The sequence below is a fragment of the Zosterops lateralis genome (genome assembly GCF_965231275.1).
Source record: "Zosterops lateralis genome assembly, chromosome: 5".
Taxonomy (NCBI): Eukaryota; Metazoa; Chordata; class Aves; order Passeriformes; family Zosteropidae; genus Zosterops; species Zosterops lateralis.
In genome coordinates this window covers 32,386,017-32,408,382 of record NC_139766.1, presented here as the reverse complement: position 1 = coordinate 32,408,382, position 22,366 = coordinate 32,386,017, and the positions used below count along the sequence as shown (strand labels likewise).

General features: G+C 43.3%; 1 protein-coding gene across 2 annotated transcripts in view; it reads right to left on the bottom strand.

Moving 5' to 3' along the window:
* Nucleotides 1-20,480, bottom strand: part of ENPP6 (ectonucleotide pyrophosphatase/phosphodiesterase 6) — a 32,328-nt gene extending 11,848 nt beyond the window's left edge. The window contains exons 1-4 of one of the 2 annotated variants that reach the window (XM_083861425.1): nucleotides 20,210-20,480; nucleotides 17,535-17,585; nucleotides 10,071-10,250; nucleotides 3,965-4,076 (exon numbers count right to left, since the gene is read on the bottom strand). In XM_083861425.1, coding sequence (XP_083717551.1) covers nucleotides 3,965-4,076; nucleotides 10,071-10,250; nucleotides 17,535-17,585; nucleotides 20,210-20,465 — 599 coding nt within the window. In that variant the 5' untranslated portion in view covers nucleotides 20,466-20,480. The remainder of the gene's footprint in view (nucleotides 1-3,964; nucleotides 4,077-10,070; nucleotides 10,251-17,534; nucleotides 17,586-20,209) is intronic. The other variant, XM_083861426.1, reaches the window with a different exon arrangement.
* Nucleotides 20,481-22,366: the final 1,886 nt, after the last annotated feature.

Here is a 22,366-nt window from a genome sequence, read left to right as displayed (position 1 = left end):
CAGGTGGAAACTGCCATGTGCAAGCACAGACTGGCCTGGCAGTCCTATAATAACCTCTTTGAATTAGGAAGGCAGCTTCCCCTTTAATAACAAATAAATTCTGATTTCTGTGCTGAATGCCCCTATTAAAAGGATTATGGGAATTACCAGTCAAATGTGCTTTAATTAAAGTTTGGCACTTTTAGCTTTCTCCTATGTGAGGTCTTCAAAATCATGGAGTTCAACTCAGGATGTGCTCTGCCTTACAAAATAAGGAGCAGTTTGAACTGGGATGAGATTTTAGACAGGAGTTTTATTCAGGAACATGAGCAAGGGAAACTAAAGTAATCTCAAAATTGCACAAGTTTAGCTGATCACACTTTTCTGCACTGATTGCTCTCAGCCTCATTAGTGGGGATAGCACACACATCAGTGCTTAATTTAATTTTCATGACCACTATACTGTTCATTGGAAATCTCCCTGAGAGAAGTTGTGATAAAATCACAAGCCCATACTCATGCGGTTCAAACCCAGCCTTTTTGTGTTGTACTTAATATATGGCAGAGCATGTCACCTGTATTACATGTGCTCATCCATATCAATTTCCCTATGACAAGACTTGTTAGTCCAGTGTCTCTGATTAAAGACACCTGGGTAGCCTGGTGTAATGATGAGACAGAAGAGGCAAAATCAGAGGTGAGAGACTGAGTGAATGAATTAGGGTCTGTCATTTGCATTTCTCAGTTTGCCGAAGTCCTCAGAGCAGCAGTCCTGTGAGAAGCTGAAGGTATCTGCTGTGGTGGGAATTTCTCCACTGCTGGCCCTGCAGAACAGTGTGGTTCCTCATTCTTCAAGATTTTAAAATAATTTAAATGAAGCAACCCTCCCCTCTCTTTGGTTTCATTTTAAGCATTACTTTCCATCTGTATTAGGCATAAATTATTTTCTAAAATTTAACCCTGTAATTTCTCTATTGCATACACAGTCACTGAACCTGCTGAAATAATTCTCTTCTGCTCCAGTGGCTGTATTATGAGCTACTTAAACTAATTTATGTCTTCTCACCTATAAGTAAATGATCATTTTGATCAAGATAGAAGCTAAGAAAGAGATTTATTGCATAAAAGTGATCTCATTTAGGCTGTGCTGAGATTTCTCAGTGAGGGCTCAGTGCTGTAAGGAAGAATATTTAATTACTTCAATGGGACAAGCTCCAGTACTGCAGCATGCTTAGGAGTATGCAGGATTTGGTACAGCACATCTGGAGTTTGACTTTGTTTCCATTTTTGCCTGTTTTTCTACAGAGAAAAAAAGAGTTTTCTAAGAAAACCCTTATCATGGCTTGCATGGGAGAAGTATTCTGCGTTTCTGTTAGTCCTGTCTTCTTCTATCGCCAGTAACTTTCCAAATAAATTACTTAGAAAAGATTGCTGAAGAAAGTTGGACAGCACTGATGGCAGTACCAAAAAGTATTTTATATTCTACCAGCACACTTTGCAAGTACAATGCAGACTTCATGAAGCTAGGTAGATTACAACAGCCTTTAAGTTACCATTAGTTGAAAAGACGCAAGAGAGGTTTTAGTTTCACTTGCCAAAACCAGATGCCTGACTTTGTTTTGAATATTCTTAGTTCAAATAGTAGTCTTGAAGCACCTGTTTGAAGAGACTGATGAGTATTGCTGAAGGATGATTTCCTTTGGTTGCAAGAGAAGCTCGGTGTCTCCCTGATGAGTTAGGTACTTCTCTACCCTGGAGTTCCTGTAGGATTTGCTAATGGTGGGAGCCTAAGTGCAGCTCTTCAACTACTAATACTTGCCATTAAGGCTACTGAGCAAGGCACTGCTCCAGGCAGTGCCCTTGTCCGAGGCTGTTTTCTCACAAATAGCTAAGGACAGTCTCAGCCTAATGGGCTTTTCCAATTACCTGGGGTGTGGAAAGGAAACCCTGCACTTGCCAGTCTTTGAACAGCTTCAAAAGTCAAAAGCACTTGCAAAAGATATAGATGACAAGCTCAAGACTCTTCGACTCAGAGATGTTAAATCCTGCTAAATGAGTATGCCTACAATAAAAGCATTTCAGAGGCTTTACTTCTTATGGGCTGGCTCAGCAGTTGTGGAACTGTTTCTTCTAAACTTTAAAGAAATAAACAAAGAGGATGGATGAGAGAAAGAATAAGGAAAACCTACCAGATTTTTAATCTGTTAATTCTCTTCCCTTCTTACTTTAAGTCCCTGCAGTATTTACACCCAAACATGTTTTTTAATTTTATCTAAGATAATTCCTATTTTACCTTTCCTGCCTTGTTGGAGACAGGGCACTTAGTTTAAAGAAAAAAAAACTCGGGAAGAAATTCACCAGGGATGATGTGTAAACAGACACCAGAGACAGGACTCCTGCAGTGTTGGGATGATCTGTAGGATTTGGGCATTTCATAAGACTGTAGCTGTTATTTATGACAGACATCTTTGTGGCAGGGATTTGCGCTTTTCTTGAGATCATCAGCTTTCACCTCTTGCAGGTTGTTCTACCAACACTGTCGTGTTCCTTTCCTTTTCCTCTGCAGACAGCAACAGGCAGCCTTGTGGCTTGGACTGAATTAGCTATTGAAACTCTCCAGCTATCCAAAATAACAGCTTGAAGGGCTGATACTTTTAACAGTTTGTGCCTCATTTTTAACCATGTTCAAAATTACAGAGCTGAAAAACAGCACTGAGCAGCTTTATACACTGTGCTTCACAGAAACCAGGCAAGAAGCTTTAAGTGTATCTTGACCCATCCCAAAATGATACCAGACTAAAAAGCTTTCCACAGTAATTCTGGGTTTCCACCAGAAGTCAGAGCCAATTTCTGTATTACAACTTCCATTCCCTTTTTTATTCACTGAATTAAAAGCATTGCAAAAGCTCCAGAAAGCCTCCTATGGCACATATGGCTCCCTCATGTCACATGCATGTAACTTTCTTTAAATCTAAGGTAAATAATTTCAGGATAAAACCTCTCACATGGTCTCAGACACCCTCTGTCTAAGCTCATGCTGCAAACGACACTTATTTGTGAGCATCTGTGCAGCAAGGCCCAGTGTGCAACAGGGAGCAACATCCCCAAAAGCACTCTCATCATTTTGGAGCCTTTATTTCAAGAACAATCAACACTGAGCATCTAAATACAAAACTTTTTGGATTCAAATTGCTATGGCAATTGTAAATATTAAAGTAGAAGGGTTTCCTAGGATTGGATTAATTATGGAACCAACAAGGTTTTTAAAGAAGGACCTTAGTTATACCCGAGGCAAGGCTTTGGTTCTGCATGTCGTGATGCAATTTTCCCCAATTTTACAGCCTATGTGGAGTTGTCTCATGTAAATGCTTGGATGAGAGATGGTAGAACTTAAAAGCTGGGTCAGGAGAATACATTTTTCCTAGGAGTTGCCTGAGACACAGATTCCCATCAGTTGGACTACATGGTTATTGTAGGTCCCTTCCAACTGAACTCTTCAATTCTACTCTATTCTATACTCATATTTGCACAAAATGAATGCCCTCTCCAAAAATATTTTGCTTGAGATGTTCTAAAATGAAGAAAAAGCCAAAGCATCAGTCTTATAAACAAGTGACTGGAGCTGAATTTCAGAATTTCCAAATTCCCTCTCTAAACACAAGCATTTCAAAGCCTTTTCTTGCCGGTCAGTGAAAAGACACGGACAGGCTCATCCTGAAGTTGTCTGAAAGAGCAAATTAAAAGTAGTAAGTCAGGATGTTTCCTCCTTGTTACCCTACATACAAACAGAGGAGCACATCTTTCTCTCCACTCTTAATGTAAGGGCCTATTTCTGATACCGTGTTGTCTCCCTGATGATACTATAAAGCAGTCTGGGCCCCCATCTTCCTACTTGGAACCCCATCCTGAAAATCTCCCCAACAGTAAATCCAAATACTTGTCCTAGAGAGAGGAAACTCCACACCACAAAAATCTAGTGACGTACCACAGAGACTCGAGGGCATCGCTGATGGCATCTGCAAAGTTTTTGTCTGTGGGGACGCTGAAGTACTCACGGCAGTAACTTGGTCTGACCCCGAGGATTTCGACCTCGCAGCCTACAAACAAAAAACGTGGTGAGCTCTGCTATTTCGCCTTGATCACAGACCCCACACCTGGTGTCCAAGCTCAAGTCTGCAAATTCCCTGTGACATTACTTACCTTATGCCTTCCCTGCAGGAAATCATGTGGTTGGCAAGGGAAAAGGGGAGAAAGGTTGGTTTGACAAACGCTTGTAGCAATCTGTACATTGGATCCTTTGATTTCCTTCTCTAAAAGGAAGGTCTCTGTGTGACCTTCCCACAATAAAATGCTTGGCTTTCTTGTGGCAGACCATTTCCACCTAAATCACCAGCTTGTTTATATTTTAACTTCTGTGGCCATATAGCCTCGGTTCCAGAATTCCAACACAATAGATTTAGATATCGTTCTCTGAAAGTTCAGCAAATACTTTCCAGTTAGACATGCTGTATCTTATGTTGCAATATCCTCTATAAACTGTATTTTATTATGTGATACTGGCTCTCCACTATTATATCTGTTTCCCAGGAGGTCCTATTAAAACAGTGTAAACCAATTAACTCTCATGGTAACTTGCAGCCTTTCTTGCAAAATAAAGTCTGTTTTGTGGCCTAAAAATTTATGGCAACAAATCCTACAGGAGAACATGGCCCTGAACATAGAAAAACATGTTTTTGTGAGGTTTCTTTGCCCTTTTGCTCTCCAGTTACTATGCTGCTGAATAATATTAATATTTAAAAGAAGTATACTTCCAGAAATACTGGATTAATGCAAATTATTATTCCAGAACCCCAGAGTCCTCCCATCACAGCCATTTTCTGATGTATTCCTGGGGCACAAAGAGGAATCAAAACAAAAGAAAAACCCCACCTTTTGCAAAATGGCCTCTGTATACAGCAACACAGTCTGGTCAAAAAGGCAGCTCTAAGCCAAAGTTTGAATCTCTCTATATCTGGATCCCCCTGTTCCTCCTTTGAGAGGGAAGTGATAGGCATTAAGGACTGTCATAGGTTGACTTGTTTCTTGGGGTGTGAGAAGGAGGTGTAAGTACAGAGAGGACCCTAGAGCAAGCAGAGCTACTATCAGAGGTGATTTACAGTGGTTTGCTTACTGGGACACTCAATGAAGAGAATGTCAGTCTTACATCTCAGGTCCCATAAGCTCACATCACTGAGTTGCAGCACTGGGACACAGGGAAAAGCACACTGCTGGCAGGCCAAGCTGGTTAGGAGTCTTCTGATGTGATAGCTCAGGAATACCATTAAAAAATAGAAAAACTTCAAGATTTAAGCTTAGGAAATTCCTTAAATCTTCACTGATTTGCGGAAAGCCAGATAAGTCAGATTGAAATTATCCTTTCTGAAAGTTAAAGGGCCATAGCACACATGACAGATTCAGTCTCTTCTTCACCTGTGGTAGCAGCTCTCACGTCTCCACATGTTTTGTGTGTTTCAAGGGACCTCATCTATTATGATTAATTAATTATTTGCAATAATAAACATCAAAAGTAGTCAACTGATTGACTTTTCTGTAAAAACACATTTGCTACTCTTGAACCTAGATCTAATCTTTTTTTCTATTAAAATGGTGGGATGGTGTTTACTTTTCATTCTTCTCCTGTTGCCCCAAACATATGATTTAATCTTCCACTTTGTGCATGAAGATACTTTAGTGTTCATCTCTCCACCACAATCCACCATGACAGTTGTCTGCAGCTGGATAAACTGCCAGCAGATTACTTGACAAGAACTGACTGTCTAGATCATCCCACAATAAAACTTATATACCTCTGCACACAGGATCCTCAAGAAATTACACTGTGCAACAGAGATGAGTCCAAGGTGATACTTAACCAAATCATCAGGAAAATGTATTTCATGAATGGCCTGAAATCATATCTAGGAAGTCCCCTTCCCTGAGGGCACAGAGCTCCAGTCTTTTGTAGGATGTCCTGGGTGCTACCACCAGCAAAACAAGGGCTTTCAGCTCCCTCAGATGCTAGAGGTGATACAGTAGTTCTCTCTGGGCTCTGCTAGTATTTCAGGACTGAATTGGAACTTTGGAGCCAATTTCCCCTTTCATACTTGGCTCAAGATTGTCTCCAAAACCAGTCAAGAAGTTAAGAATGCATTTGGAAAGTTTTTAGAAGTGCCTTGTGTTTTACTTCAGGTGGCTGACTGCTCATAGCCAGTGACTAATATGATCATTTTGCCTCTTTTTTCTTCAGATACTGACATCAGATTGTAATTTTCTCAAATAAAATTCCTCAGAATTACTCATGAGATAATTTTAACTGGGAGCATTAACGTCTTGGGGATCTGGAATATTTTAGTTGCTGAGATATCTTTGCTATTTCTAGATTGTCAAGTGATGAGCATGACGTAAAAGACTACAGGGTAGCAACGATTAAAAATCATTTTGGCCATGAAATAGTGGTCTTCAAGTGTGCAGTTCATTGACAGTACCATTGGAAATCCAAGATGCTTAGACACCAAGAGCTTCCTCAGTTTCTGGTTGGTTTTTTGTTGTTGTTGTTGTTGTTGTTTTTTTGGTTTTTTTTTTTAGCTTCTGTGATGAATAGAACTTAAATTCGGCTTTTTAATGTTAAGGCTTATTACAAGTCAAAAATACTGGCCATGAAGACCCTTTAATATTTTAATTTCCTTTTGGTAGATGCCAGGACAGATGGTAAATTTTCTCTTTTAGACATTATGGGAAAGGAAATTTAAACAGATTTGGAGCCAGCCAAAGGGTATACTAAGTTTTTCTTGGTTAAAGTACAAACAGTTAAGCTGTATTTACTAAGATGTAATACTAGATACCTTTGCATAGTTTTGTATGTTGCTAAATCTTTATTTAAAAACCTGAACTACTGGAGCAGGAATAAGGACTTCTTTCAGAATGATATATAGGCCCCTCTTTATCTACCTGACATGGAGACCTGAATCTCTGCCAGCTTTAAATTACATTTCTAAACATTTATTTAACAATTGGACACTTCATGTCATAACAGAAGATTTTGAAAACTTTCCAGACTAGCTGTATGGTCTGGTAAATATTGTGTTTAAATGGCAAAAGTAGAGTTTAGAGTCTTTTTTCTTCCCCCCTCTGTCTCTCATTTCAGTGTTTAGAGAAGTTATCACTGCACTTCAGCTGAAGTAGTTGCATAGGCTGCTGGAAAATGAGGGCGCTTGAGCGTCTGGGATGACGCCACTTACTTGGCTCAGGGTGAGGACCACTACAAAGCTTTGACCTCTGTGGTACTGCCAGGATGCTCTTGCACTCCTCTGGGCATTTTCCACCTGCTGAGGCTGCAGTGCTTTGGACAGGCAGCCTGGGTGTGAGGCTGTGCCTTTCACCTCACACACAGCATGAAGAAAGGAGAAAAACGCCCCTACAAGCCAAGGCCTTATGTTTTGGCAGAAGTGGTGTTTGGGACCCCTGGCATGGTGAAAGTTTGGCTCCTCTGCTTCTAGAGTCAAGAGATCCCACGTGCATTCTGCTCATGAGTTGTCTTTGTTGGGTTTATGTTAGGCTCACAGATAAAGCTGTGTGATTGTTGTTTGCATCCGAGAGCTCTGCTGTTCTGTGTTCCTGTGTGCTGGGGTCTGGATTTTATTTGTTTAGGCAGTGACTACACATGAGAGAGGAATGTAGGGAATAAAATGAAGCAGCAGATTTTGGGTTCAGACTTTGCAAAGCTTGGAACTGGCTCTGAGGAGGAAATGGCACTGCTAAAAGTTAATCCTGAGAATCAGCACTGGGGCATTTCTAATACACTCCTGCTATGGTTCATTGATCTTGTTTGTCTGTATTGCTGGCAGAGAGAAAATAGCATCTTCCAGAACAAAGTGTGATGAACTTGGTTATATATTTCAGTTCCTATTAAGAATTTCCCAAACTTTTCCTGTTTGGATCTTTATTATAATTGGAAGATTCATTACTAAGCAGCAGTGTATCTTTATGCTGGAAAGCTAATCACTAACAGGAGATCATATGCAGTGCAAATGTCTGTGGGACCTCCACTCACCTTGGTTATTAAAGCTTGGGGTTTTATTTTCATTTTGTTGGTATTGCTCCCCATTCAAATTGCTTGTTAAGAATTTAAACTTTAAAATGACAGAGCTAGAATTTTTAGAAAGAATTTTGTCCTTACTATGGAGCAAGGTTAAAAAAAATCATATAGGGAAAATTTAACAAATGCTGTTGCACCTGGAGTGACTTCTGTTCACCCCAGTTATACCTGGAATCCTGCTGCAGCCCAACAGCCTGTATTTTAGTTCAGTAGTTCCACATTTCACTCTCCTTCCTGTGTCTAACCCTGTATGGCCAATGTGTCCTTTGAGACCATGAGTACCCATAAAAAAAAAAAAGTGCTTCAGCTCGTGCTGAACTGAAGCACTGATGACTTTGCCAAAGGTCAGCCATCATAGATAAATAATTAAGGACTGACAGAGGTACATGTCACAGTCCACAGCTAAAATGCCAGATCCATGCAAAAATTACCTCACTGTGTCATAAGACAGTTCAATGCATACACTTGAGAGCGTAGGCACTGGGAAAAGCAGATCTCTTTTGTTCCTTACAATTTTCAGCTAGAAATAGCAGGCAGAGTGAAGGGTATACATATATGTGCAAGGATACATATACATACACCTTATACGTCCTATCCCTGGGAAACACTGCTCAAATGGCAACATGAAGGCAAAAGTGATACTGTTTTTTTTTTTTTATTTCAGCAGCTCTGCAGGCTGTTACATCTATTCAGTACATCATTATACCTATTGAGAGCAATTACAATAGTAGTTAAAAATGGATAGTCTACAGAAAGAGATATTTTTGTAAATTTTTAGAAAAATTCCTACACTCTTGCGTAATTTCTATATCCTACTATTTGCCTTGCTGTTAGATCACTTGAGACATCTTTGGTAGGAAGCAGCATGTTTTCAGGGCTGATGTAAACTCTTTGACTACTTCTGAGTCCATAAGGCAATATTGTCACCCTCAGATCTTTTTGCTCTTCGGTACTGTAGAAACACTCTGAATTGCTTTTCAATGTTTTTCATCTCGGTTTGCTTTCTTCCCATTCCTTAGAATGGTGGGCTTTTTGCCAGGACACCACTAGCCACATTGCATGGAAAGACTGTGGCCAGGCACATGTGCACTAGGATGCAGAGACGAGCTGGCCAGGAGCCCATGGCATGAGTCAGCTGCCACTGCCCTGCTGGCACTGGCTGTACTCAGTACAGCTCTTCTAACAGTTCTCTGGTCCTCCAGCCTGTGCTTGCACATTGAGGATATTTGCAGACTGTTTAGGGTAGGTAGCAGTTAGAAGATTAAAAAGTTGAGAATCTGGGTGCTTTGCAAGGGATTTGGTCTGGTTGCTCAGCTGGAATATCTATTTCCATGTGAGTCCCCAAATGTATAGCCAAAGGGGATACAATACTTCTATTTGTTAAAAAGAACTCATTATTACACATCCCTAGTCATTCCAGTGGTCCAACATTTAACAAATGAGGAACAGAAAGGCCAAGTCCCTCCAAATGAATGGCTCAGACTCAGAGCAACTGGGACCACAGATGAATTAACAATGAAGAACGACTAGAGGACAAGGATGCTTTGCTTTCAGCTGGATTTTCTTGTCCCCATAAAGCAGATCATCTTCAGCTCTCAGCTACTAATTTCCAAATTAAAACCAAAGAAGCACTGGGGGAGGGTGTTTACTGTTTAACTTTGGACCATGAACCATGCATAGAGCAACCACTCAGTACAGCAGAAGTTACAGGTGGGCAAGAGAAAATGCTCTTCCTCCTGAAGCTAGCATTTAGTGGAAAGCCATCTCTAGTGACACTTCAGGCTTCTCCTTCCTAAGCATATGCAAATTATCATGACCAAAGAAAAGCTAATTAATTTCTATGTCTGGTTAGTAAAGCACATAAAATTCTTATCTGTATTTCAGAACTGTATTAGAGAGCCATTCCTACAGCATATGGAGTGCTCAGATGTCAAGGTGCACTTTTTCACATACTAACCTGGCCAGTAGTACATGGAAACATTCTTTTTAGCTTTCATCATTGTGACCCACAAAGGCTCTGATCCATTCCACCAGAGAGGCAGCAGGCTTTCTTTGTTCACACCAATATCAAAAGATACATTTGCCTTCTGGTCCCACATGTAGTTTCCAGTCATCTGATGGACCTCGCAGTGGCGACCTTTGAGAGTGGAGAAAAAAGCAGCACAATAAAATTGGTGTTCTTCAGTAGAAGGGTGCTGGCAGCACCAGCACTGCTACTACTGGATCATCCAGCAAACCAGCTGAAAAGCCTTGTCTTGAATTCTGGGATCTCTTACCATGCAACCATTCATAAAATCTCACTGACTCTTACCTTTCACTGAGATGCTCCAGTTTGCTTACTAAATCCCTCAGTTCAGACACCCAAAAGTCAGTTGCTGAAGCTTGTCAGCCCCCTGTGTTCCCTTCACAATTGATGGATAAGAAGAGTCATGTCTAGAAAGAAATTCATGGGCACCCTAAGACAGGCATTTCAGGTATCTGAAGTGATATGCTCTCAATTATTGGTAGAGAAAGATCACAGCCTTTTCTCAGCTTCAGGCAGCCAAATTTTAGACAGCTGAGGCCAGAAGAAACAAACCTTGCATCCTGTGTCCTGCTCAACATTTCTAACCCAGCCCCACACACAAACTGTCAGCAGCAGCTCTCAGGTGCCACATGTTTGGCTGACACCTGGGTCCTTCTACACACCCAACACCTGCCAAGTCTGAGGCCATTTTAAGGTACCCATCAGCATTCACAGCCAGAGGGCTGTGGGAAGCAAGCTGTGAACAGAAGGTGATAAGAGCACAATCTAGAAACACAGAACAAAGATTGAGAAACTTGCACTTATTCTTCCTTTATCCATAGGGCACATGGCTTTTCTGCAAATAGGCAAAAACTAGGCAAACACATTTATATGTTATTTTTATTTTCCATTATTGTTCGTTTTTCTTTTTGTTCTTGTAATGATCATACTTTGTTCTTAGTTGTGGGCACAGCAATAATTTCATCAGACATGTTCAGGCCTCTTACTGTATCTGAGGGACCCTTGGGCAACTTCATATTACAAGAAACTAGTTATATAAAAACTGAGTGGTATCTTCTACTTCTTGTAATTGTCAGAAGAGAAGATGTTATATTTTAATAATTATTCTGAAGATGAATTAATAGAAATAGGAAAAGAAATGTTGAAGAATAAATTGTACTGGAAGTTCCTTATTTACATATCTTAAAAAGCAATGACTGAAGCATGTGATAGACACTGTCCTCATTAGCTGGTGAGTCATGTTATTGCAGGGATCCAGATAACAGGCTTTGATTATTTTGAGCCTAAGCACGGTGATCAGAACTGAAATAACCTTGGTATTCTTGCTCTGAAAAGACGCCATTTCAAGCAGAGGACTCTGTATACTTTGGGTGCATGTGATCTTGAAATGGATTTTGAACTCTCCTTCCCTACTATAAAGTATTTCAATTATGCAGAACATTTCCTCCTTCCCCGAGGAAAAATGTGGTCCCAGTTTGTGGCAGTCACTGCTTATCATACTAACCCAAATAGATTTAATATAGGAGAACTGGTGGATTGGATGGGCAGTAATCTGTTCTCTTCAGGCTGCCAAGTGCTCTCTTTTCTGTCTCATAAGAGATAGAAGGAAGTCTCTATTGTGCATCAAAAACACAGCCCTACAATTTACAGGACAACCTCAGCTTCTTAAAGTCCATGTATTCCCAAGCATCTCTCAATCTGATAAACTGCAGCAGACAATTTGCACCAGCCTGGGAAACTTACAGCTCAGTGCTGAAGCTCTATCAGTGTGAAACCTACATGTTAGGGATCTGTATGATGTATAGTGTAGTCTTCATACAGAATCAATGAGCTCTAGCTGCTACTGATCACATCAGACTTAAGGTCTGCTGTCTGTTTGTCCACATTTTTAAGGAAGAGATTGGAGATTGCTCTTTGTAGTATTGTTAAGAAGTTTAAATAACTGTTTGAACTAATACAGAGGACAGTGTTCTGTTCTCCACATTAGATTAGTTCAATTTTCTATGGACTCCAAATCCTTTATTTACTATTGAAAAAGAGGCCTAGAGGACTATAAGGCATCAGTTTTCACTGCAGACATGTCTCGTTCACAGGGACAGAAAGGAAGACCAGAGGAGCAACAGATCAAAAGACATGATCATTTAATGCTTACCTGAGGCCTGTGTCTCAGAAAGACCCTAGACCTTCTTGGAAGATATCAATAATCAACCAATTAATCTCTTCCTTGAGTTGCTCCTCCCAATACTTGTCATCAGTAAACATTGTTCAAAAGTATGCCTGATCTCTAATTTTATTTTTGACCTTTGTTAATCTTCAACCATGGCTATTCTGAGCTTTGCTCAATAGATTAAAAAACCCTGGAATAACTGGCATTTTTGCCCCCGCCCCTGCCCCCTCCCCCCCAGAATACTTGTACACAGAATTAAGGCCATTTATCAAGTTTCTTTTGGGTCACCTGTCCAACCCTTCTTCTTTATATCCTGTTTTCACTTGTTTTCTCCAGCTTAAGAAAATTATCTTTGGTGTGCTTCTTTTGAATCATTATCAAAATAGCAACATGGTGTTAGAGAGTCACCATAACATTCCAAATTTATTATTTCTTCCATTACTGCAGCTTTCCTCTGTAATCAAATGTTATCTTAAAAGTTTCAAAAATAGAAACAGGGCAGAAAGTAATTTCAGCATACAGATGTCACTATTTAAACTCACTGTATTGTAGTAAAAATTACTCCTTCCTCAAGCACAAGAGGAAAACAAAGAGGGTATAGTTCTCAATAATATGATAACTGCTGTATCCTTCTGGAGGAGAGCCAGCAAAAGCATTTGCAAGTCTGCATGCTACAGCTTACTTGGACACTACACTTCATACAGCATTTGTCTAAAGCACATTCCCATGTCTCCAGGCACTTTCGTCAGCATTCAAATGAATCTCTGCAAAACAAAGAGGAAATTAAAAAAACCCAGCAAAACACAGCCTCTTGGCCACCCACAGCAGCAGCACAGCAATGCTGAGTGCTGTGCACCCTGCTCTGGCTGCCTGTGAGATCTGGAAACCAGAGTGTGTGCTCCTGGGGCATTTGCCATCTCTGCACTGAGCAAATCAGATCTATCAGAGAACTCACAGTGTGTGTATTCACCAGTGCAGCAAAGGTACAGTAATCTGACAGTGAACATCAGTACATGCATTTAGCTGAATGTATTATGCAATATTATACATATGCCTTGCCACTATGGTGGGACCTTTCCTCTCGTGTCCCACCATAGTGTCCCCACTCTCTGGCAAGTGACAAGAGCCAGGGGGCAGGTGCAAGCACAGGCTGCCACAGGGCTATACAGTCTGGGGAAGAGTTAAGTTCCTCCATGCAAACAACTAGATGACTTGCCTTGGGAAATGCTCTGCTCTGCTCATGCTGCTTCCCATAAGGATGAAGAAAGCAGGACTTAGAAGAAGTCACCAGCACCATATTCCTGTTCTGGAGCAGATAAAGTGGTTGCTGTCTTCAGGAACTGAGCTTTGATATATGCCTTGCTCTACTGTTCCCCTGAGGGGTCTCACCTGCTCTGCTTTGAAGAGAAAGACCACAGGGTAAAAAAACAACACCATGTCCTAAACCCTAAGAAGCCTGGAGAAGGCCAGAGCTCATGAGAACTCTGGGGGAACACTGGCATGGGTGAAGTGGCCCTGCCATCTGCAGATCCCCAAGTAAAAACAGTACTTGTACATGGTGTGCATGGACAATTTATGTTCCAAAGGGGTTTGCTGGCAAAGTCTTTCCAAATTTTTATGACCTCTAATATCTGACAGAGCCAAAGCATGAACACTATAGCCTGTATCAGGCAAAACTTTGCAATTCAAGTAGGATCACATCAAAAAGCACAGAAAAAAATCTCTTCTATACAGAGCATTATTTTTTTCCCTAAAGGGGATTCATTCAGTAAGAGCTTGAAACTCTTAATACAATGCTTTCATCATGGGACCAAGGCTGGGTTACACAAAAAGTACTAATAAATCATCCAGATGAGGTTTTGCAGATGCTTTCTTGTGTGGGGAGTCAGATCTCGTGTCCCTGGAGAGCCAGGACTCCGAGCTGTTGATTGTTCTCTTGAATTGTGGTGGCCTCAAGGACCACACCCTGAACCCCCAGAGCTGGGTGTGGCTCGAGGGCACTGAAGCTCCAAGCACTGGACAGAACAATGGACAAAGCTGCTGCCTGCACTATTAGAGTATGAGCCTTTGGCAGTGACTTCAGCTCTGGGCTAAGAAATACTTTGATACATGAATATCTACTTAGCTAGCAGCTGGTAGTAGGTACAGTAGTTGTGAGCTGTGAGATTGTAGCTAGCAAGAAGGAAAAACTCTGTATTTCAATTTGCAGCATTGTGAACTTGTCTTAGAAAAAACTTTCTGTTCTACATTTTAGAAATGTTTCCATTTTTTTAACAGGTAGAAAGCAAACACAGATTTTTGCAATATTTTGTGTGTGAAAGAGAAAAATCTTGACACTTGGCATTGCAGCCTTTCTGCAGGTGGTGAGTGAACAAAGTGAGAGGAAGAATGTGAAAATGAAAATCCTCCTGGTTCCCACTATTTTTTTCCAGCCTGTTCTTGCTGGGATAGTACCCTTTCCCTGCCAGTTAACAGTATTACCACAGAGTTATTCATGCTCTTTTGCTTCCCAACACAGAGTTTTAGAAATGGAAAGCTAATGAATCCAAGAAAATGAAGAGACTTAATTTCAGAGTTGTATATTACAAACAGAAGCTTTTAAATCTCTGCTGCTGGTGGTATCTGTAGCTGTTTAAGAGGACCAAAAAGAAAAAATAATTTTCCCTTGTCACTCATGTGCACTTTATGTCCTTCTAGATTTTTTTAAAGCTTGGACAGTGAAGCAGAGATAGTTTTAGTTAATGTGTATGCAATAAACTTCCCTGTTGAACTCCTATCCTTCCATTTTTTTTATGCCTCAGAAAGCATGCAGGTATCACTTACATAGTTAAGAGCTTGTTTAACTGCTGAACAGAAGTTGTCAGCATCCTTTTCTGGACCAGGCTGGAGTCAGGATGCCATTTACTGTGGAGTAGAAAAAAGGCATCCACTAGAACCATCACTGGGCTGGGCTTCCTTCAGGTACTGAGAGGAAGGAGCCTGGAGCTGCTGTGCTTTTAATCAGGAAACCTCTCACAGTAAACAGTAAATATACCAGTATGTGTGCACATCAGCCAGACTCCAGAGGACTCCAGGGTTGGGAGCCCAAAAGGCATTTTGTCCCAGAAAACATGGAATAAATGGGGTGCAGTGCATGTTGATTTGCTGTGCTCAGTGGAGAATAGATGTAGACTGTTTGTTAGACTTTGGTATCATCCACCAAAGCCCCTCAGTAGTTAGTATGCCAACGTCAAGAATGAGGAGTGAAGGGAACATTGTTGAAACATGGAGGATAGGTGAAATCTTCAGTCTGGCAGAGCAGACCTTGATGTCATCTATCTGTGAGAGCTCTGCCATGTCACCCCATTCCCTACTGCTATGCAAAGGAGGAGGTGATGGCACATGTAGAGATGAGCTGCAGTGGCTCAGAAAACACCACACGCCACCCCTGTATTTTACACAAGTGCCAAACACATCATCAGTGCATTACAGCTAATCTGGGACACCTCTGCAAAGGCCACAGCCCTCACTCTGGGTGCAGGAGACTGAAATGCCCCCTGGTCTACCTTTTCCTCCACCCCTCAAGCTTCAGGGGACCACACAGCCCCTCTGCCACTTATTTAAGATCAGGTGCTGTCCAAAGAGGCACATGGAGGCTCCTTGCTGGCTTCTCTCCAAGCAGCTCCCCACCCATCTCTGCAATCAGGGGCTCCCTTTGCTTCCCATGGAGGCCAAGTGAAATATGACTGTTGGATGGGGGCTGCATAGCTGACCAGGCAGCTGGCACAGCCACATGGAAGACCTGCCAGAAAGACTTCATTTCCAGTTACGATCTTGGAAAAGAAATCCTTTCTGGATTTCTATCTCAGAATGTGGCAGTCTGTTCATGTTTATGCTGGCTGGAAATGTGAGGTGCCCCTGAAGGCTCTCGGCTGGGGGAGACTTCAGGAAAGCTGGGCTGCATGGAGTCCTTCATCACCCCTCCAACACCTGCAGGTTGTCAAGTAAGGGAGACCCAACCACAACATGAGCAGCTTTTCTTAACAGATATGGCACAAAGTGCTCTGAAGCAGTAACTCCTGCTTGCAGTGGTTTCAGGAGAGACCTCAGACTTTCACTGAACTTGGCATGAGAGCTCCCTGTAGAGCCAGGCCACAGCAGGGAAAAATTAAAAACTCCCCACAGGATAACAATCCAAGGTGGCTCGTGGCCTTAATTCCTCCCTTTCCAAAACAAACAGCACATGGTCTGATTAAGGCAGCCTTTTTGAATAGACTTATTTGGACTCTTTCTTTCCCTCCTTAGCCAAGCCCACAAAGAGACCTGCAAAAGTTCTGTCACAGCTGCAACATTTCCTTTTACCTAATTCTCCATTTCATGTTTTTCAGGGCAACAATTGCAATATTGTAACTGCACCATGGAGAGCCAGGACACCAGGCTAAAACCATCAAAAACAAGCCTTGCTGCCACAGTAGAAGCCAATACTAAGAAACGTGACATAAAGGAAGTTGCTAGAGAACTCTGCTTTCAAAAATTAGGATTTTAAACTAGCACATCCTTGAGCTACCTTGCACAGCACCAGGTTTTTGTAGCAAAACAGCTTCTCCAGTTGCTTATCAGTGTGATCCCTTTGCACCAGCCCTGCTTTGGCTTTTGTTTGATGCTCCTTCAAGCAAATAGCAGGTCCTGATGCCATGCCCTGGCTTGCAGGAACAGGAGCTTCATCCTAAAATCTGAATTTGTGATTTTACATTTTTCTATGCTCTGGGTTTCTTTCTCATAATTGTGGTAGATGTGCAGGAAAGGAAAAGACTTCTAAGCAGGCTCTGGACTTTGGGCTGAGGCTTTCTGTGTGACTTGGGGAAGCTCCAGCAAATATCTTCTCACAGGTTAACAGCAGCAGGAGGGGGACTCATGAAGAGCTATGCCATAGCCCTGCAGCACTGCATGACCACAAGCAAGTCACCTCCCTCCCATCCTTCCCTTCCAAAATTTCACCAGGCTGGGCCCTATTTGTCCTGCTGTGTCAGTGCTTCACCCAGCACCTCTCCTCAGCAGAAAGGGGTGTGCCTCTCATTAGCATATGTTAGTTAGTTGCTTTTAGATTTGTGGTTTTTGGTTAATAGTTACAGCTGCATCTCTTTGGCATCTGCACTGAGAAGTGCTGGGGTTGATGCTGCTGATCTCCATAACCTCTGCTGTGGGTCTGGGCAGGAGGAGGAGGTGAGTTCATGTCTGAGGAGACTGACCTGTCCCAACAGTGATGGTATCTGAGGGGCAGAGTCCACTGTCCTCCAAAGCTACAGAAACAAGGGAGAACTTCTCTCATTTAGTAACAATTCAGCCACTCTGGAGTCATGAAGGCTGCATGGATGTGGGGTGAAAGGCAGCAGGCAAAAGGGAAAGGCCTTGCCCACAAAAATGAATAGAGGCAAGTCAGATACACACAAACTACAACACTTTTATGTACATGTTGGCCAACACCTGGCAGCCATGAATGCTCCTGAATGGATGTGGGGCCATAAGGCCTCGTGAATGAGCAGAGAAAGAAGGGACAGGAGTATTAATCAAAACAAAAATAAAACAAACAAACAAACAAACAACCCAAAGTGGGATATAATGAACAAGCCAGGGGTGGGAATGTGCAATTTCTTAAACTGATTTAGCTGAAAATGCCAATACACTATGAAGACAAATACAATGTTTTGAAAGTGAAAATATGACTTTCTTAGCAGCTCATGAAAAGCAGTGTAGGACGACACGAAGAATAATTTGTTCCTGATTTCCCAGAAGAAATTGTGGCAGCATTTACCTACCAGCCATCCCAGTCGCAAACAGAAATACAACCAGTTCCAGTTGTGTCTGCCTGCAGCAGAGGGGACACATGGCTGCTGAGATGTGATGAAAGCTTCCCCATGCCCATAGGGGCAGCACCAGGGAGACAGCAGCTTGCCATTCCCTAAGCAGGTCACTATGGCATGATGCTTGTGTCACCCTGCCATGCTGAATTTTCTCCAAAACCTGTCCCAGCCTTGCAAATTTATTGGATGCAGAACCCAGCATAACACTACATTTGCCACTACAGTTGCACTCCTACACTCCTAACCCCACCACCCCATAAAAGCTTCTTTCAGTGGAAATGGCACCATGGCCCCAAAGGGCAGGAACAGTGCAGCTAAGGGATTTACCCTGCTGTCATGCCAAGGCACAGTTGTGTGGTCCACTAACACCCCAAGGGCTCAAGGGCAGTCTTGGATCTTCCTCTGGGCAAACTTAGTCCTCAATTGGTTCCTGACCTACTTATTACTACTGTGACTCATGTGTTAGGAAGGTGAATTGCTTTTTGCAAATAAATTATATTTTTATTGGTATCCTTATCATAAAGTCTGGGAGAATTGCAGGAAGAGTTGAGTTTGGTCTCACAGATTGTCTTAGTGCTTCAGGCTAAGGTGCAGAACTCTATTAAAAATATGAAAAGTCCAGTAGTGTTGTTTCATTACCTAAAACAAAACTCCTTCTTTGTGAGTTCAAAGTAGGAGGTTTTCCAAACTGAAGGCTGAAGATTATAGACTTTACTTTATGTATACACACTTAATAGGAGTGATGACTAAATGTGGTTAGGAGCAAAATATCACTCACTTTTCTTCTTCTCTTTAACAGCTCCATCCAAAGATTTTTTGCTCTTATAAAAGTGTTAGGTCAGTTTGCCTTTGTACACCTAAAGAACAAGGCCTGAAGTGGAACATCTCTATTTGCAGTCACAACATTTATTCTGCATTCATATATTTGCACCAAATAATGAAAAAGAATCAAACCCTACCCTGTGATGGTTTTATACTCTCCTCTGGTCAGAGATGGGCAAGAGAAAAGTGTTTCTCTTGAGAGAGAAGGAAGAAGGGTTAAGCAGTTTCAAAACAAGCTGGGCACAACTGATGTCAGATTTTTGTCTTACAATGGCATCTATTTGCTCTCCCAGCAAGCAGTATATGAATCACTGGGTGCTGCATTGTTCCAAGAATAGCAGAAGACGCCACATATCTTAGAAGAGGATAGATCTTCTTACTCCTCATTCGGTGGAAACTCTTGTTTATTAAATAACTCCAGAGAAAAATCCAAGTAGAAGCTCCAGAAAAGAAAATCTGTTTTGTTGGGTTTTTTTAACTTAACTTTTTCTTCCTTGGTGTCTCTCTCTGAAGGAATTGGCCCAGCTCTACTCTCTGCACCTTCCTAGTGTCACTGTAATCATGTTCCTCCACATAAGATTAAAAGCAAATCAGCATCATGAAAACTATAGCTATCCTCTCAATTTCTAAAAGCCTCTCCTGGGCATTCTGAAAAACTGCAGGGGAATAAAAGCAAAAATCCTAACTGCTTTTCCATTTGGCTGTTTTGAATTATTACAGATATGAGGACTTGGAGCAAAACTAAGAAAAGAGAAAAACAGTTTGAAAAGAAACGCAATGCTGAACTTGCCAAAACAGACCTGCTGACTGAAAGTAACTTCTTGGTGTAGCCACACTCAGTTCACATGCATTTTTATTAAAGCCCCTGAGCAGTCTCTGCAATCATTTTCCATGCATTCCCAGTTCTATAGAAATGCAGTAGCCCCCATTGGTGCTCGCACAGGGAGCCCCACTGCCCGAGATGCTGAGGGGGCAGCAGTGGGGGGTCAGCTACACCTCGGATGAGCAAAAGGGGACTTCAAAAATTAGTTCCAGGGGACATTTCCAAGTTTGGAACATGTTTCAGGGAAACGATTCTGGGCTGTAATGCCACAGCGCTTTTAAACTCCCAGCTAAAAGCACGACTTGTGTTATTTTTATATCTTCTTTGGAAGAAAAAGGCACAGGGAGCTGCCTTCCACCTCAGCACGGGGAGCTGGCAGCTCCGGGGAGCATCTCAGCACAGGAATACAAGTACTCACCGGTCATCAGCGTGTAGTAATTTGGGTAGGAGAGGCTGGGGAAGTCCGGGGTCATGTAATCCACCTTCACCCCCATGTTCACGATGTCCCGAAAGCCGGGCAGCCCCTCCAGCTCGCTGTCATCGATGTAGTCGAAGCGAAAGCCATCGAGCAGGAACAGCAGGAGCTTGCGGTGTCCCGCGGGGGCGGCGGGGGCCGGCAGGAGGGCGGCCAGGAGGGCGGCCAGGAGGGCGGTGAGCAGCCCGCGGCTCTCCATGGCGGGGGCACTGAGGCGGCGGCGGCTCCGGGCTGGCACTGCTGTCTGTCCTGTCCTGTCCTGTCCCCTCCCGCTGCCGCGTTAAAGCCACAGCGCTGCCCGGCCGCGGGCGGGGAGCCCACAGGTTAATGGCGAGCAGATGATTAACCTCCAGCTGAGGGAAGAGCTCGGTGCCTCCCGGCTGCAGGGAAAAAACGCTTCGCAGCGCTGGGGACCACACAGCATAAAGTAACCGGAGCTTCTCAGGACAGCCGGCAGACGCTCCCGAGGCAGGGCGGGCACACTGCCCGCTGCTCCGGACAGGAGGGGCCCGGCTGGCCCAGCCCGGCCCTGCCCTGCCCCAGCCCGGCCCAGCCCGGCCCAGCCCAGCCCAGCCCTGCCCTGCCCAGCCCAGCCCTGCCCTGCCCAGCCCCAGCCCCAGCTTTGCCCCTGCCCAGCCCCAGCCCAGCCCAGCCCAGCCCTGCCCGGCCTGGCCCGGCCCAGCCCAGCCCAGCCCGGCCCGGCCCCAGCCCTGCCCGGCCCGGCCCCAGCCCTGCCCGGCTCCCCGCCGGGGATGAGGCTCGCAGGGTCTCGCAGAGGGGCTGCAGCCTTTGAAACGCAGCCTCACATCTCCAGCAGCGCCAAGGCGGGCTTTCTTCTCCTCTCTCCGGCACTGCCTTCTGACAGAACTCAGAGTTAGATCAAGACAAAGCATCCCCCCAGCTGGGAAGTGCAGTGTGTGGCATTTGCATGGCACGGCAGTACCACAGAGCACAGGCTGAGCAAGCTCGCCTTTCTCTACATGTATGAGAGTCCCTGCAAAGGTCTCTGTCCTCTCTGCTTTCTCTGTGCTGCCCTGGGGACTAATCCAGATCCTGATGCACCAGCAGAAAAATCTAGCTTCAGCTAGATAATAATTGATACATTTATTTTCTGGCTGTGATATTATTTAGGTATTCAGTGCTGGATGGTGACTAATTTCATGCTAAAAACGAAAAAGTGTTCACATTTTAGTCACGAGTCACCACCAGGTTCTTCTTCTTCACAGAAACCTAATTATACCTCTAATGCAATGCTTGCACCTGTTGTACATCAAAAACTGCGCATTGCTTTCTTTACTTGAATTCCTTCATAGCACCCATAACATTGTGTAACTGTGGGAAATGCCCTTTGCAGATGTTTCCACCTGGGGAAGGTTGCAATACTTTGCCACCACCCCAGTGTGGGTATCTGAACTTCTCTTTGCTCCTTACAAAGCTCCCGTTTGCACATTCAGCACATCCAGTTACCTCTTACCAAATACTGGGCTGATGCAGGCTCAGCAAGACAGCTTCCAGCCCTTTTTCTCCCAAACACTTATTTACCCCCTTGCAAGCGCACCTCGTGTGCCGGCTTGCATTTTGCACAATGCTGTACTTTGGTGCTGGTGGCCACGAGCCAAAGCTGCTGCCTGCAGGTCACTGCTCCCAGGACAGGGCTGGAGACGTGCTGTCCATGCCCTCCTCCCACAGGCCTTCCAGCTCAAGAAAGAAGATGCCCTCTCAGGGAAGGGGTGCTGGGACTTTCTGAAGGAGTTAGTTGTTCCAGGAAGGTGGAAGAGGATGGAGTAGGAGCCTACAGCCAAGCAGAACTGTTCAAGCCATTCAGTTGCCTGTGCTTGTAAAATTCCTCTCGTTTTCTCCCTATCAGTGGACTAAACAAACTCTTCATGGGCATCTCCCTCTCCATGATGTACCCAGATACTTTTTTTCTTCCCTTTTTCCATTCCCATCTTGGAGTCCAGCACTTGGGGCATACATCAGTTAAACCTGAGCCAAGAACTTAGAGCATTTCTAAGCTCCAGCTCAGGGAACTTTAAAACAACTAGGGAACTAACCCTTCAGAGCTTATCCCTCTTCACATAATATTTTATTTCAAAGCCT